This window comes from Eublepharis macularius, chromosome 5 (assembly GCF_028583425.1).
Source record: "Eublepharis macularius isolate TG4126 chromosome 5, MPM_Emac_v1.0, whole genome shotgun sequence".
Classification (NCBI taxonomy): domain Eukaryota; kingdom Metazoa; phylum Chordata; class Lepidosauria; order Squamata; family Eublepharidae; genus Eublepharis; species Eublepharis macularius.
Window position 1 is genome coordinate 2,972,229 of NC_072794.1, and position 17,176 is coordinate 2,989,404.

Sequence of the window (17,176 nt, forward strand, 5' to 3'; positions counted from 1 at the left end):
CAAAGAATAAAACACGAACAACACAAAATAAAGTTTTTTAAAAATAATTTTCTCCCTTTCAAAGTACAAGTAGGCAAAGCATTATGACACATTACACCAGCAGTCCCCCACACAGAAAAATTAACACAACTCACTTAACATCAGAGAATCACAAAACACGATTCCTGTCAAAAACACTTTATTTCTTGAACAGCTTTAGGTTACACAGCAGGGGGGCACACCAAAGGGCATGGCAGCAGTATCTTACACAAAAATAACACAACTCACTTAACATCAGAGAATCACAAAAGCACAATTCCTGTCAAAAACACTTTATTTCTTGAACAGCTTTAGGATACACAGCAGGGGGGGCGCACCAAAGGGCATGATAGAAGTGTACTACACAAAATAATACAACCCACTTCACCGTTTTTGACAGCAGTTGTGTTTGTGTGATTCTCTGATGTGAAGTGAGTTGTGTTATTTTTATGTAGTACACTGCTTTCATGCCCTGTTGTGCCTTCCTACTGTGTAACCTAAAGCAGTTAAGGAAATAAAGTGCTTTTGTCAGCAATATTTTGGGGTGATTCTCTGATGTTAAGTGAGTTGTGTTATTTTTGTGTAAGATACTGCTGCCATGCCCTTTGGTGCGCCCCCCTGCTGTGTATCCTAAAGGTGTTCAAGAAATAAAGTGTTTTTGACAGGAATTGTGCTTTTGTGATTCTCTGATGTTAAGTGAGTTGTGTTATTTTTGTGTAAGATAACAATATGCTAACAATATGCTGCTCCTTCACTTTCTTATGGGAGGATAGGGGGACCTGCTTTGGGGGGCCATAACATGGCCCCCCAAAGTCCAATCGGTCTGAAACTTAGGGGTTTTTTAGAGAGGGGTTAGAGGAAGGTCCCCACCAATTTTGGGCTGATTCGGTGGGAAAATGCCTCCCCCAGACGTCTGGGAAGATGGAGGCATTTTCCCATTGAAAAGCCGAAAGAAGCCGAAACGTTTTGGCTTTTTTTTTTTCGGCTAGCCGAAACATTTCGGCTTTCTCCGAAACGTTTCGGCTAACCCGAAAGAAGCCGAAACACTTTTGTTTCGGCTTTCTTTCGGCATTCAGAAAGCCGAAACGCACATCCCTACCCAGGACCAAACACTTGCAACTCATTTTTGTATTCAAGGCTCCACAAAATTCTCAGGGCAGGGGAGATGCAAAACCCCTATTTATTCAGAAAAACTTATGCTACTCTTCCAAGAACCTGCCCAAGACGACTTTCAAAATAGAAAGTAAACACAATATTAAAAAATATTTATTGATATCCAACAGTTAAAAACAACCCCAGCGTTAATCCTACAACATGTTGGGCAATTGCGTGCCTTGGCAACCGGGTTTGACGCGAGAGTGAGACCGAAGGCCGCCAAGCTGTCCTGCGGAACCAGTTTCACAGCACGGAGCTTCTGCTGCACCACCGGACCGCTTTCAGCAGCGGACGCACGCAGGCAGCGCGCAAGAACAGCTATGGGCGGGGCTCAGTTTTGAAAGACGGCCGCAAAAGCCCATAGCGATACAGAGCGGGAGGCGGCGGCCAATAGCAGCGGGAGGGGCGGGCCGGGCCGGCCACATCGGAAGCGCTGAGCGTCTGAGGAGGGAAGCGGCGGAGCTGCTGTGAAGGGGTGTCGCGATGTCGGAGAGGAAAGTCCTAAACGTTAGTCCAGGGGAGGCCGTGGGGCCCTGCGGGGCGGGCGCCTGTGGGGTCTGGGCGCCGGCGCCAAAAAAGGAGGGCTGGCTCGGCCCGGCCCGGCCTGGCCGGGCCGCTGGTGGGGCAGGCAGCCGCGGGGCCCGTGGGGTGGAGGCGCCAGAAGAAGCTAAGATCTCGCCGCAGGGGCGTTTGGGGCCGGGGCCGGGGGTGGGCCTCGCCCTGGGCTGTGGGGCAGGGACGAGGAAGCCTTGCGGAGGACGGGGCCAGGAGAAGGCCGGGGTGGGTGCGTGGGTTTGATTCTCAGTAAGGAGAAGCTTTTCCGGGGGGCGGGGTCCAAGGGGCAGGTTGTTCTTGGCTCCTCTTTGTATTGATTCGCGTTAGTCATATCCCTCCCCTTTTCCCCCAAAGGGGCCCCGAAGCAGCTGGCGTCAGTCTCCTCCATTTTATCCTCACAACAGCCCTGTGAGGGAGGTGGGGTGGAGAGGGTTTGGCTGGCCTAGCCTGCTTCCCTGGCGGTGTGGGGATCTGAGAGGGCCTCCCAGATCCTACTCCATCGCTCTGCCCATTTCCCCACTCTGTGCCTTTGCACTGGCCGAGATGCAGCAATATAGGCCCGGAGTTGCTGGGGGCTGCAGGAAAGGAATGGGAAAGTGTTAGGAACTCGCTGGTGCTTCAAGCATGGAAGGTCATGGTGAGGCTTGCAGGGGCTGACATTGGAGACAGGCGTTACATGAAAGTATGAAGCAGGCGTAACTTGGGTATATAAATCGAATGTTGTTGTTGTTGTGACCAGCTGATTTTGTGGAGGAGTTAATGACTACAAGACTGCCCTTTGCTTATGGGAAGACTTTTAAGGAGGAAAGAGATGACTATGAGTTGGGTTTTATACGGGGCTGTAAGTGGTGTAGCTGAAATGCCAGGAACTCCAGCTCAAAATATTATGGGGTGGGTGGGTGGGTGGAGAACCACCAGTCAAAATAGACCTTACTGAGCTAGATGATCTGAGTTAATAGCAGACAGTGTCCTACGTTCTGTGAGATACATAGGATACGCAGTCTTTGGACCAAACATGGGGTTGGGTGGTGGTGAGGAAAATGTTCAGCCTAGACATACATGGATGTTCATTGGGATTGTTGGCAGGTTGACAGTGGAATTATGGAATTGGGAGGGAAGCCATTGGGATGTTGTTACTGGTGTTATTACTCCTGTTATGCAGCAAGCTAGTGGGCAGTCTGGTGCTTGAGAGCTTCCTTTGGGGTGTGTTTATATCAGGGGAGAGTGGCTGTCTTCTAGTCATGGCACATGATTTTTGCAACCAGTCTGCAGAGGACCCTCTGAATCCCATGCCCTTGCCTGACGCTCCTTTCCTTGCCTCCTAGAAATACTACCCTCCAGACTTTGATCCATCGAAGATCCCCAAACTTAAACTTCCAAAGGACCGGCAGTATGTGGTCCGGTTGATGGCTCCTTTTAACATGCGGTAAGAGAAAGATCTGTTTTCTTCTTGAGAATTATTGGAGCACCTTTCATTAGTGATCTCAAGATCCTATCCGCATTTTGTTAGTCAGGAAAGTTGAAGGGTAATATATTTGTTTATTTGCCAGGGTTATAGAGATTATGGATCCCCTGGATGCCATTTCCCTGAAATTTGGGCACAGAGTGGTACTGTAGCCCAAGCTTTGCTCATGACCTGAGTTTGATCCTGGCAGAAGCCATGTTCAGGTAGCCGGCTCAAGGTTGACTCGGCCTTCCATCCTTCCGAGGTTGGTGAAATGGGTACCCAGTTTCCTGGGGGCAAAGCGTAGATGACAGGGGAAGGCAATGGCAAACCACCCCATAACAAAAGTCTGCCAAGATAACGTCGTGATGTGCTGTCCCCATGAGTCAGTAATGACTCGGTGCTTGCACAGGGGACTATTTTTACCTATGGGATTTTCACAGGTCTCATCTCCTAAATCTTTTGGAGGTCATTGGCTGTTTGGTCTTTCATGTCATCATCCTTTTTCTCCAGAATTTTGATACAGGCTTCTAGGAACCAAAAATATTTTTCTGCAGCCTTATTTAAATAATATGTTTTAAAAACCTTTTTTAACACCATGTCTTGAGATCATGGAATAAGGTAAGATACTCCTATGACAACTTTATCACCTTGCTTATTTGTTTGTAACTGCTAATTAGGTTCTAGTCACTTACCCGGAGAATTTACCCATAAAAGACTACAGAAGAATTCACACTTGCCTCTGTCTCATCCCTCCAACTCATCCCTTTAAATAGAATTCCCAGTTTAGTTTCCCTCCACATGTTTGAGGAAAAGAGGTGTGACTCGTGAACGCTCATGTTGAAATAATGTCGTTTGTCTTTAAAGTGCTATTGGACTTTTGTTTTATTTTACTCTTCTACCCGCCTTGTTTGTGTTTCTTCTGAAAGTTTCTGGAGCTTCAGAGTCCAGTCAATTTTTTTTGTAAATGTTTCTGGAATTGCAAAGACTGTAAGAGAGTCAATCAGTATAATTAGGACCATTGCACTTAATGGAGAAGCTGGTGTCACGTAATGATCAGAGCATCAAACTCGGAGGGCCCCTGTGGGTATCCAGACAGATTCCCTCTGGGCCCATCCCTCGTGCCACCCAGACCCGACCTGAGCATTACGTTAAAGAGATTTCATGACCTTTTCAGCTTCACAGGTGAGCAAGGCCCCTACAATTTTGTCCCCCGCCCCCCATCTTCAGTGGCTGTGACTGAGAGGTCCTGCTTGTTTTACTTGGTAGGTTCAATGTGGCTGTTGCATAATGGTTAAGAGACTGAGCTACATGGTTTGGTGTAGTGCTTAGAGTATCAGGCTAGGATTGGGGGTCTCCCCAGTTGAAACTCCGATTCTGCTCTGAAGCTCACTGGGTGACTTTGAACCAGTTATCTTGTCTTGGACTAGCCCACCTCACAGGGTTGTTGGCAGACAGTGGGAATGGGGACAGCCGCATATTCCACTCTGAGTTCCAAGGAGAGAGAGCAAGATGAGTAAGTAGATACGGATGCTTTTGGTTTGAATCTCACTTCTATCACAAAGCAGCTAAACGGCTTCTCCGCCTCAGTTTTTCCATCTACAGTGTGGGGGTGATAACAACTGACCTGCCTTACTGGGCTTTTATCAGGATTGCAACAGCATAATGTGTGAAAATACTCTACAGATGCCAGGTTTGTTTGTTGTTACTGCAATTAGGTGCAAGACATGTGGCGAGTACATCTACAAGGGCAAGAAGTTTAATGCCCGGAAGGAGACAGTCCAGAGTGAATCATATCTGGGGCTTCCCATCTTTCGGTTTTACATCAAATGCACCCGGTGCCTTGCGGAAATCACCTTCAAGGTAAAGACTCTTTGGATCATGCACCTCACCCAGTGCTAAACCGGTCACTTCTTTGTCTGGATCCTTTTGTGCTGCACATGGTCCATTAGTTGCTGGAAAAGTCATGTAATAAAAAGATGTTCTTTATCCCTGAATGGTGAAGTGGGTACAGTGTTGGACTTTTGCCTAGGAAAACCCATATTTCCACACAGCCACAAAACTCATAGTGGGCCGGTTGTTATCTCTCATCCTATCCTGCCTGTCAGAAAATCCATGTATGCCGACCTCTGCTCTATGACAGTGTACAGAGAGGTCTGCAAAAAATTGGCTGAATTTCCGAGCCAGCTACTTTTTGTATTTGCCACCAATTCCACTCCTTCAAGTCCTGTGGCATGTGCAGAAGATTTTTTGGGAGTAGAAGAGGATGGAGTTTGTGCTGGGAGTTACAAGGTTACGTAAAAAGAGGGAGGTACCTGTTTCAGTGGAGGTGAACATTCCAGGGAGGGGGGGGGGGTTGGGTTCTGGCTGTTCTTTCCCCCAGACAGCCACTTTGTAGCAAGTGGCCTTGAGACTATAAATTAGCTGGCGCACAAACTTCTCCTAATGACACAGGTTGAAATGTTTCCTGCCTGTGTCTTGCTCAGACAGACCCTGAGAACACTGACTATGCCATGGAGCACGGGGCCACGCGGAACTTCCAAGCGGAGAAGCTGCTGGAGGAGGAAGAGAAGCGGTTGCAGAAGGAGAGAGAAGATGAAGAGCTCAACAACCCGATGAAGGTATTTCATGAGGCCCAGCCAGCAGAGCCTTCACGCAAACAGTCTGTTTGGTCATGTTTCCAGACCTCTTCATTCCAGAAGCATGTCTCCCTGAATCACTGAGTGCAGGAGTTTTGCAAGCCAGTTCATGATGCTTTGCTTTATTTGATCGTGGGCTGTTGCAAAATAACTATGTCAAATACAGTAATTGTAAAACTAAACCTATTAAATGATAAAACCAGTCTTCCTGAAGTAAGCTGCAGAATAGATTGCGTCACTTGTATTCAGGTAGCCAAATGAATCCACTGCAGGAGCATCCATGTAATTTTGCTTCTGCTTTGTGGGAGCTAAAGCCAAGTATCCCGTTTCTGTTTTTAGTATCGTTTGCAAGTGGACAGTCATGCTTGTGCAGAGCCAACCAACACTCCTGTCCCTTGAGCAAGTGGGTGTGAAATTGCATCTGCTTACTTTGAGAGCAGTACCGTATGGAAAATCCTCTCTTGACCGTTTCCCTACAGAAATGACTTCTGCTATCTGAATACTGTTGGAGGTGACGCTGATGTTGTCAGTTTTTGGACAAGATTAGACAGATTCCCCCATGTAAAAGTCAAACAATCTCTGAAAGAATTCAGCTTCTTGAGAAGAGTCTGTCTGTCTAGCAGTTGTCTAGTCCTTTGGGATTTAGGATAGCTTTTAAAGTGTGCGCGTGCACGCTGCTTGATTAAATCCATGAAGCCCTTTCGATGCCAGGCAGAAGAGGCTGTGTAGGTCATGGAAACTAATCCCTTCACACCCCCTTGATGTTCTGCTTCTTAATTTATGAGCTGACACCTCCCCCCCCCCCCAAAAAAAGCTGAGCTCTTAATAGGCGTGTCTGCTTTTCTTGCCAGGTTTTGGAGAACAGAACCAAAGACTCCAAGCTTGAGATGGAAGTTCTGGAGAACCTACAGGAGTTGAAGGAGCTGAACCAGCGCCAGGCCCATGTGGATTTTGAATCCATGCTGCAGCAGTACAAGGATTATGAGGAGGAGCAGAAGCGGCTGGCGCTGGAGGAGGACGAGAGGGAGATGAAGTGAGCAGGGAGGTTTTCCAGCAGAGCCTGGGGCCTGGCCTCGTGCCCACCACTGTCCTTGCCTTTGGGAGCTCAGAGGAATGCTTTGCTTTTTAAAATGTATTGGTTATTCTGCTTTTTAGGGAAAAAAGCAGTCCCCCAGAGTGGCACTAAAGAAATGCCCAGTGCCCTAGATGGAAATAATCACACTCTGCCTTCAGGCCCTAGCCTAAGAGATGGGAGAGGGAAAGGGTGGGAGAAAAGGGCAGAGGAGGAGGAGGACTTTGGCTGAAGCCCCCCAGAGGGAAGACCAGAAGGCTCAGGGGATGCTCCTGACTGCTCCCGTGTCCTGCCCCCCTCCCCTTTCCCTGTTGGCAGAGCCATGCTGGAGCAAGCCCAGGGCAGGCGGTTGCTGGAAGACTCGGACTCTGACGAAGAGTCTGCTGAAGCCCCTGCAAAGCCTTTTCTGAAAGCGAAGCCGACGGACATCCTGCAGGAGGTAGGTGACGGGGCCCCACGGCCTCCCCCCTCTCGTGATGCTGTCGGTGGTCGTGTTGCAGCCAGAGGTGTTCTCCTCAACTGGGAGCAGGGATTGTCCAGCCACAGAATGGGCACAGGCCATACCCAGACCTGGGATTGTGAGCTGCAGGAAAGGCCTTAGAGACAGCCTAGTCCAGCCCCCTGCTCAGCGTGGAAGATCCAAAGGTGGGGTCTTCTCTAACCTTTGCTTGAAGACCACCGGTAGGAAAGAGCCCGCCGCCTCCCGAGGCAGTTGGTCCCATTGCTGCGCTCTGTGTTAAGAGGCTTCTCCCAACTACCTTTGAGTAACGTAAGCCCGTTATACCTTCTGGCCCTCTGTAGCGGCAGAGTACTCCCCTTCGCCCTCTTTCTTGTCTCAGCCCTTTACATATTTGAAGAATGTGATCATTTCTTCCCGGAGTCTTTTCCAGGCCAAACATTCCCAGTTCCTTCAACCTTTCCTCTTGGGACTTGTTATCCAGGCCCCTGACCATCTTGGTTGCTCCCCTCTGCATCTGTTCCAGTGTGTCTATATCCTTCTTAAAGGGCAGCATCCAGAACTGATGAGCACAGAACAGAGCGGGACTAACTATTGTTTTTCCTGACTTCAGATACTGTGCTTCTCAGTCTCAAACCATATTGGTCATTTTTGCAGCTGCATCACACAGCCCGGTCATGTTCAGCGTGTGATCAGAGGCAGTCCTGAGATCCTTCCTTCCTATGCTGCTGCTAAGCCCAATGTCCTGTGCCTGTACACTTGATATTTCTTGCAACAGCGCAAAGCTTTGCATTTTGTCTCTGAATTTCATTTTTGATAGTTTTGGTCCATCTGCAGTACTTATCAATTTCAAAGCCACTTTCAGTGATCAAATGCAGCGTGTTTTTATCGTCACAACAGCTCTGTGAGGTAGTAGACTGCAATTCTCCACACACGACAGGTGAGAAAGAGAAAACAGAGTCACCTGTGGCTGCCTAAGGAGTTTGTGGTGGAGTTAAGGCTGAGGCTGGGCCCTTTCCCTTCTCTCAGCTCTCAAGATGTGCCAGAAAGTGTGTGGGCATCTTCATAGCTAGATGGGGAGAAGCGGCCGGGGTCTGGGGAGCAGGGCTCCATCTACTGCAGAACTCCTTGTTTGTGTCCCTGGCCACCAAACCAGGGTCAGTTGTGCCAAACGCTAAGATGAACTAAGAAAGCTGAAATGCGGCTTCTCTTGGCACAGAATTTGATCCCCCCCCCCACTAAGCTAGCAATCAGCCTTCTTGGAGTGCTTCATTCCTGGGCAATGGCGCTCCGAGGAAGGCTATTCCGGCATGCCCCCCATGGAAGCTTCTGAGCCGGTGCGTCAGCCCGAGACTATCTGCTCTGACCAGGAGCCGTGTGTTGAGGTCTCGGGCAGACTTTCAGCCCCGCTCGATGCTGGGACTGATCCAGTGCCTGAGACCTTCTTCATGTACTCTGCCACTGAGGTATGAAAAAGTAATCTGTCTGTCTAGTACGTCTATATCATTTCTTGAAGGAGCTCAGAGCCACGTGTTGTCCTCACGACAGCCCTGTGAGGTAGACGAGGCTGAGCGTGAGAATGAGCGACTGGCACCGGATCAGCTCAGGATCAGAGCAGGGCTCTCTTTGAGATGTGGGGAGTGGAACCAGAGAGTTACGGTGTGCTGCTTGGCAGGTCAAGAGAAAAGCTTGGAGAGCTGAATGGCAGAGTGGGGGGTTGAACCCAGCTCTCCCAGATGGTAGTCTGGCTCTAGCCACTATGCAACACTGTGAAAGTATAGGTGTAGATTTTTGGTCGGTACATCTTATGCTGCGTATTGGCTGTTGTCTGTCCTGGGAAGTTGCCCTTCCTGTCCTGTTTCCTTCCAGTGGAGATGCCAGGCAGGGAACCTGGAACCTTCAGTGAGGACAGCGAGCCCTCTGCCCTGTTTCCCTTCCCAGTAAAAAGATCTTTCCCATCAGATCTTCAGTTTCCGAATAAGGATGGCAACCGTTTCAGAACACTCAAGTGGGTGTATAACATCTCCTCCTTTCTCTGCCCCCCCATCCCAGGACTCGGAGCCCCAGGCCAAGAAGCAGAAGGTGGAATCCTGGGAGCGGAGCATCGGCAAGCTGTCTGGAAAGGATGTGCTCTCGGGGCTGGTGGTGACCAAGAAGAAGCCAAACTGCAGCCCTGCCAATGGAGCTGGTGCTCAGAATGTGCTGGGGGGCTCAGGTGATGAAGGAGAGAGGGGGGCTGTTGCTTTGGGGCTGAGTTTTTAGACAAATGCAGCTTGCAGTGCTGAACTGACTTGTTGAATGTGTAGGAGAAGGAGGGCTGCCCCATTTGGGATCTCCCAGAAGGGCTGCCCTAATTCTCAGTGGTGACAAAAGCAAAATGCAGAATTGAGAAGCGAAGCCTCACCTTCCCAGGTAACAGCCACCATCAGCCCCTTGGAACTAGCCTGCTGCTCGAGACCAAGGGGCAAGCCTCAAACCCTCTGGGATCTAAGCAAACAGAAGTCAACTTTGCAAGTTGGCATCTGGCAGGCTGAGCCCAGATACAAGTTAACTAGGTGTGTGTATGGCAAATTGGCCAAGGTACTGGATTCAGATTGAAACAGTAACACGAATGACTCCACACAAGATATAGGGAATAGAATTTATTAAAGCAGTGCAAAAAGCCAGCTGTTCTAGAAGACTGTAGCAGGAGAAGCAATACAACAAAGACGACTTGACTTTGCAAGCGTGCACTAGAAATCCCTAAGCTGATTCCAGATAGTAGAATTCCACAATATTTCAAGATGACAAGTCCGGAAATCCAAAAGACAGATGCCAAAGAGTGACTGGCTATGGGTTCCCACCCACAACGCAGTCTCCAGAGTTAGATCATCAAGCAGGAGTAGACTCAAAGCAAAAACTGGACAAAGGGACCCCAAAGGGAACCAGGAAGGAACCCAGAGAGGAACAGATAATAACCTCAGAAAGACACATTTTAAAGGCACGCTGCCTGCAGCAAGCCAGAGCAAAAGAACCAAGAAAAGATGGACTAGGCCTGTGAGGCAGTACTCCAGTTACCAAGCCTCGTAAGTGCAGGTCGAGGACTGGGCTCTCCTCTCCCAGAAGGCTATGCGCTAATTAGCTGGATCACCAGAGATGGTCTTCCAAGGCCCTGTCTCTGAAAATGTCACACCTCCAGAGATAGTCACTAGTCTTATCAGACTGGGAACCAGCAATGCTGTGAGGCCCCAGTCTTCAAAGGAAAAACTCTCTGTCCAAAATCAGTGAGGGGGCCCCCTACAAAGAAAAGGCCATAAACATAAGTGTATCCTAGCCAGGCCAAAAGAGCCTAATTCAAAAAGGATTGATCTGAACAAGAAACAAAGCAAATACACATTTGCAAGGGCTGCAGTCAAGGTATCAGGCCTACCCTGAACTCTTGTCCAAAAACCAGCTCAGAGGCATGCTTTCCATGGAACTGAACCCGCCAAAAAAGTCTCTTGGTTGCTTTGAACCTGAGCCATTCACAGGGGTGGGGGAAAGCTCTCTGAACCAGTCAGAACATAAGAGCAGTCGTGATGGATCATAGGATCCCCCTCCAGCCTGTGTAGTGGATGATGCTGTCCACCTGCTCTTAAGGCTAGGGGGTTTCTCCTGCTGATCAGCTGAAATCTCCCCTCTGTTAATTTAAGCCCATTAGCAGCAGAGAGCTAGACTTTTCCAACTTCCCATGGTGCAGCCCTTCCCAATACTTGAAAAGCAAGATAGTGCCTCTGCTCTGGGTTCAGACTTGTTTTCCACCTCCCCAGCCATCTTCATTGCTCTCCGCTGAACCTGTCCCAGTTTGTCTACACCTGTTCACAACAATCACAACAGCTAAAACCGATACAAAAATATAATATTTAATGTGATCACAATAGAACAGCAGCCTAATACAAATACTTAAAACCCACTCTAGTCTCAACCCCAGCCTACAAGACCCTGCAAATAACATAAAAATTGCTGGTAGATAAAATGCACGGCAATTTGCTCTGCCTCACAGAAGAATATTAGATAGCAAAAGCATGCCAGGATAGCTCTTCCTTACAGAGTTTCTGAAACATCAGCAGTGAAAAATTCCCCACAGCTGAAGTCCTTCCCGGCCACAGGACCTGAGTTTTCCGAGGATTGAACTGCAGCCAGCTTCCTCTCAGCCACTCCACCGCAGCATCCAGGCGTGTGTGCTTCCAGTTGCTTCTCAAGTGAAAGGCAGAGCTGGGTGTTATCTGCATACTGGTGGCATCCATGGCATCTAACTCCAACCCTCCTAACAATATCCGCTAGAGGGCGCCCATATATATATATCTATATCCCACAGTGTAGTTCCCATCGGGACGAACCCTCGTCCCCCATGACCACCCTCATTGAGCCTCCTTGAAGGAAAGACGCAGTTAACAGATTTAATAAAATCAGCTGTGCACATCTGCCCTTATCTAGCTGGAGCCGGATGTCATCAGCCAGAGCTGTTAAAGCAGTCCCAGTCCCAAAGTTGGACTGGAATGGATCACGAGCTGATGGATCATTCAAAAACCTCTGAAGCTGTTCAGCCCTTTTCAGTGTGCAGGAGAGAGGGCTCGAGGGGAGGTCTGATGAGTGCCGAATAGACAGGCTGGCAACCCATCTCGTCCCACATCTTGCTTCACGCAGTGGCCAACCTGATGCCCCCTGATGTTGGGGGAAGGGCTCCTGTGACTCCTGATCGCAACCCTGATTGCAGCTGATTCTGTCAAGAGGCAAACCCGTTAGCTAGGCTCAGTGGTCCCGTTGGGTGGCATTTCTGACCCTTGCTGCTTGCATTGCTGAGTGTGCCGTATGCAGTCCTTGAGTTTATACTCCTGGGTGGTGCACAATATTTGATTCCTACTCCATTATCTTGTTCAGTGACCTCAACCCTGGCATTTATCCACCTGTATCCCAAATGGGTTTTGGTGGAGCAGCGTTTCCTTGCTTTCCTTGGCAGGGAAGACGCACGCTAGATGAGGGAAGCGCTGCTCTCATTTATAATGGTGGTGATTTGATCTGGGTCTTCAGTCATCCTGTGAGAGATGGCGGGGGCGGGGGATAGAGAAAAGATTGTCACGCAGTAAACAATGCAGTTGATTTCATGTTGGAGGTGGGGGCATGGGGTGGGGGCTTTAGGATCTGAAATGGTTAGAGATCGGATTACAGGATTGAATTCCTGGGAGGCATTTAAAGTTTTATCTTTACCTGCAACAGAATGAGGTGGTGGAATCCAAAGTGATAAAGGACCACACTTCATCAGAGTGCGGGTGTGGAATGCCATTTTGGAATCGTATCTGTGAATTCCTTTTTTATACCTCCTTTTATTCCATTAGGAGCTCAGGGTGGCATACCTAGTTCTCCCTTCCCCTTTTTATCCACACAGCAACCCAGTGAGGTAGGTTAGGCTAAGGGCGAGTGACTGACCCTTGGTTGCCATTCCAGCCACTGGTTTAAATGTTCCCACCATTCAAAGGCTGGCTCAGCAGTGAGAGGTTCCAGCTGCTTTCTGCACTTACTTTGCATATAAGAGAGCGTTGAAAATAGGATCCCCCCTCCAGAAGCCATGGAGTCTCCCTTACTGCCTCAGCTCTCCCTCCTCATTCTCCAGCATCTAAACTAGGGCAAGAAAGGTCTTGCAGTGCAAGGCATCCAGCAGAAGGGATGCCCCAGTTCGCTTTTAGAGCCTCCCTCTTCCTTTTGTGTGGCTGGGTGGGTTCCTCTGTCCAGTACATGACTGTGCAACCCTCCCCTTTGGCTCCTAGGTGTTGGAAGTCAGAGCACAGAGGCTGGCGATTCTTCGCGGTCTTCAGGGTCAAGAATGCTGGGCTCTTCACTTAGCCTTCTGGGAGCATACTCGGACAGCGAGGACAGTAAGAGCGATTGACTGCTATCCCGAACTTGGAGGAAGAGCCCGTGGCCCCAACTTTGCCCCATTCCCTTTGTGGAAAATGAATCCAGTCGCCGATGGAGCGGAGAAAACAAGAGAATTTCTGACCATCTGCAAGAGGCATGTTTGTTTTTTGCTTTTCACGGACACTTCTGCTGTGAAAACAGTGTTTTTTTAGAACCGACCCATCCCTATGGCACCTTGGGTGCCATTCACTGGTCAATACCTTCTGCTGCACTTCTCTGTCACTGGTGCTGATAACAACAAACAACAGTTGCAGGAAGCGAATCCTTTGATGGAGGAACTGATGGAGATTTTCGGGTGCTCATGTGCTGCTTTTGGCTAAGTTCCCATTGGCATTTTAGAGAGAAAGCCAAGCCATCGAGGATCAGGTGACTGGTGCAGAACTGTCTCTGCCCCTAGCGAGGTAGGATCCCCCTGGCAGACAAAGTGGGGAAACTGCCTCGTAAGAGTTAATAAATCCTTCCCAATCAGCAGCTAACAAAGGGCTGTAAAGCTCAGCTTCATCACCTCATAATTTGGATTCAACAGAACAGAGCAAGATGCTTGACTCGCCACATGTTCGAGAAGGATTCTCAAGGATTTGGGGGAAATCAGCATAATCCTATAAACAGATTGTTCATGCAGCCCTCAAAGATCAGGAGGGATATGTTGGGGGGGGGGGCAGAGAGAGAGGGGCATTGCGGGACAGCTGCCTACCTGTACACTTGAGTTTGATGGGAGTTTTCCCCCTTCCTTCTGTATGGCATATATGAATTTTAACGTTCAAGTAAATAGACTCTCTTCCAACTCAGTCACGTCCCCCTTCTTCCCCTCTTTATCCTCCGTCTGTAATGTCTACATTGCCTTGCACTGATTATGGGAAGGCTTCAGTCATTGGTTGACCAGGCTGGTGTAATGTTACAGAACGTTCATGAACTCTCCAACTATTCTGGCCCTGAAGGTGCTGGGAGTGTTTGCCGTCCAGCTTGTGGAACGGGAAAGGGAAATCTTGTCGGTTTTGCTGCGCTTAAAACTACAAGAACTGAAGGTGGAAACCCACGACCAAGGGAATCAAAAACAGTCAGATAAGATGTAGGTACAGATACAGTTTAAATATAGTATAAATATATTTATTTAATATATATTTAAATATATCTTAATATACACCCGATCCACCATACATCAATATAGACACTTGGATCATCTCATGGGGTCAGTATTGGCGCACTTCATGTCTCGGCCGTGCGCATGGCCCCGAAGAAGTCCCTGTAGGAAACAAGTGTAAGAATAGCCGGCCCCTTGTTGGGTCCGTGGAGATAATTTGTCCTTTGTGATTACATTTTCACCTGCAAAAGAAAACAGATTAAGACATTTGAATTTGTTCAGTGGATACTTAAAAGTTGGCTTCGGTGTTTCCTCCAAGAACACCCTTCCTCTGTGCACCTGTAAGAAAAAACTTATGGAAGGCTTTCAGATGTATATATGGGCTCATATTTACTGCATCAGATTGAATGGACGATTCTGGCCAGTTTTCTATTTTTGTACATGCTATTGTCGATTGTGGATGTTTTATATGATATTTTGAAAGAATTTGTATTCATATTGTATATTAGCAATTAGTTACTTTTCACTTCAAAATAATATATTTTTTAAAATTAAAAAGTATATTTATAATATATACTATATCTGTACCTACATCTTATCTGATAGACTGTTTTTGATCCCCTTGGTCATGGGTTTCCACCTTCAGTTCTATTTTTTACACCAGGGAGCTTCTTTAGTTTGTGGGCTTAAAACTGTGCCTGGACCTCCAGGAGAGAAGCTGAGGACTGGGAAGGGTCTCAGAAAGCAGGGAGTGAGTGGGGTAACCAGAAGTGAGGATACAGAATAAGACATGGAGAATGGGGCAAGGTGGGACCTGGTTCACAGAAGCAAGAGAAAAAGAGCGTAACCTTGGGCAAATCATTCTCAGCCTCACCTGTCTCAAAGATGTGGGTAAAATGTAGACAAGGGACCCATGAGCTCCAAACTTCTTGGAGGAAGGACAAGATACAAGAAAGAGAGAAAAAGGCCAGGTGGAATGTGGATCCCAGCGCTGGATGTTCCTTTGCAAGTCGGGCCTTCTGATGACCAAGGAATAAAAGGACTACTAAAAGGAGAGGGCAGGGAAGCATTCTTTGCCTCTGTTCACTCGGGTCACTTACCATGAATTTCAGGGAGGGAGTCTGAAGAAGTGAGTCAGATTGAGGTGCCGAGAGATGAAGATTTAGGCCTTCTGGGGAATCTAAAAATCAGCAAGTCTCCAGGTCCTGAACTCTGGAGAGTTCTTAAGGAACTCAAATGTGAGATTGTTACTCTACTAACCCATATGTGCAACCCATTTATGTAACATATCAGTAAAATCAGCCACTGTACCAGCAGGCTGGAGATTAGCAAATGTTATACAGATTTTTAAAAGGGTCCAGAGGGGAGCTAGGAAAGTGCAGGCCTGTTAGCCTAACATCTGTCCTGGCAAATTGATAGAAACTGTAATCAAAGAAGTATTAGGCACCTAGTGGGCCCAAGCCTGCTGAGGGGAAATCCTCATGGCTTTTGCAAAGGCAAGTCCTGCCTCGACAATCGTTTGGAGTTCTTTGAGAAATTGAACAAGCATGGAGGGAAGGGCGACCCGGTAGATATTACTTACTTGGACTTTCAAAAGGCTTTCGACATGAGAAGCTTAATAGTCATGGGATAAGAGGGCGAGTAATCATGAATTGAAAACTGGTTAAACAACAGGAAGCAAAGAGTCGGAATAAATGGACAGTTCTCACGATGGAAGTAAGTAAGCGGTGCCAGTGCTGTTTAATGTGTTCATAAATGATCTGGAATTGGGAGTGAACACTCTAGTGGCCAAGTTGGCAGATGATACAAAACTATTCAGGATGGTGAAAACCAAAGCTGACTGTGAAGAGCTCCGGGAGGTTCTCCCCAAATTGGGTGACTAACGAAGTTCCGTGTAGGCAAGTGCACATTGGAGCAAAAAATCCCAACTTCAGGTACATGCTAATGGGGACTGAACTCGCTGAGACTGAGCGGGGGAGACTTGGGGGGGTCATAGGGGATGCTAGCTCAATGGAAGTGTCAACCCCTGTGCCGCCGCAGTGGAAAAGGCAAACTCTGTGCTGGGGATTGTTGGGAAAGGGATGGAAAGTGAAATGTCCAGTATCGTCATGGCATTGTATAGATCTGTGTTGGGGCCTCACTTGAAATCTTGTGTGCAGTTCTGGTCACCGTACCTCAAAAAAGCCATTGCAGAGCTGGAAAAAGTACAGAAGAGAGCAACCCACACGATTCGGGGGTTGGAACACCTTTCCTGTGAGGAAAGGCTGAAGTGACTGACTAAGGGGGACATGACAGAGATTTGTAAGAGTAGAGAAGATGGACAGAGAGAAGTTTTTCTTCCCCTGCCCAAATATTAGGACTTAGGGGCACCTAATGGCACTGATGGGCAGTGGATAAAAGGAAATATTTCTTTACACAATGAGTGATTAAGGTGTGGCATTCACTACCAGAGGGTGTCGTGATGGCACAGGCATAGAGGGATTAAAGGGGCAGATTCATGAAGGCTAGTTCTATCTGTGGCCACTAGCCATGGTGACTGAAGGGAACCTCCACATTCAGAGGCGATGAACTGAATCCCAGTAGCAGGAGGCCACATCAGGGGAAGGCCTCGGCCCCCCGTAGGCTAGGCTAGACTAGACGGGCCACCTGTCTCATCCAACAGGGCTCTTCTTCGGATGTGGCATGAGGTGAAGGGCAGGAGAGGGGGGAGTGAGGCTCCTGAGAGCGAGGGGTGCTGAAGAAACGTCCCCCATTTAAGGTCCAGAGAGGCTGTTGGGTGTTACGAGGATAGGAGATGGGGAAGAGAGCAACGTTGGGGTGG

The 17,176-nt window shown here is 48.3% G+C and overlaps 1 protein-coding gene across 1 annotated transcript; it reads left to right on the forward strand.

The window, feature by feature from the left end:
• The first annotated feature begins 1,591 nt into the window (after window positions 1-1,591).
• On the forward strand, window positions 1,592-14,368 carry YJU2 (YJU2 splicing factor homolog). Its single transcript, XM_054981596.1, has 8 exons — window positions 1,592-1,680; window positions 3,054-3,154; window positions 4,891-5,035; window positions 5,659-5,793; window positions 6,663-6,844; window positions 7,202-7,322; window positions 9,393-9,555; window positions 13,124-14,368. Exons 1-8 carry the CDS (start codon window positions 1,657-1,659, stop codon window positions 13,243-13,245), a joined length of 993 nt encoding a protein of 330 aa, XP_054837571.1. The 5' UTR covers window positions 1,592-1,656; the 3' UTR covers window positions 13,246-14,368.
• Window positions 14,369-17,176: the final 2,808 nt, after the last annotated feature.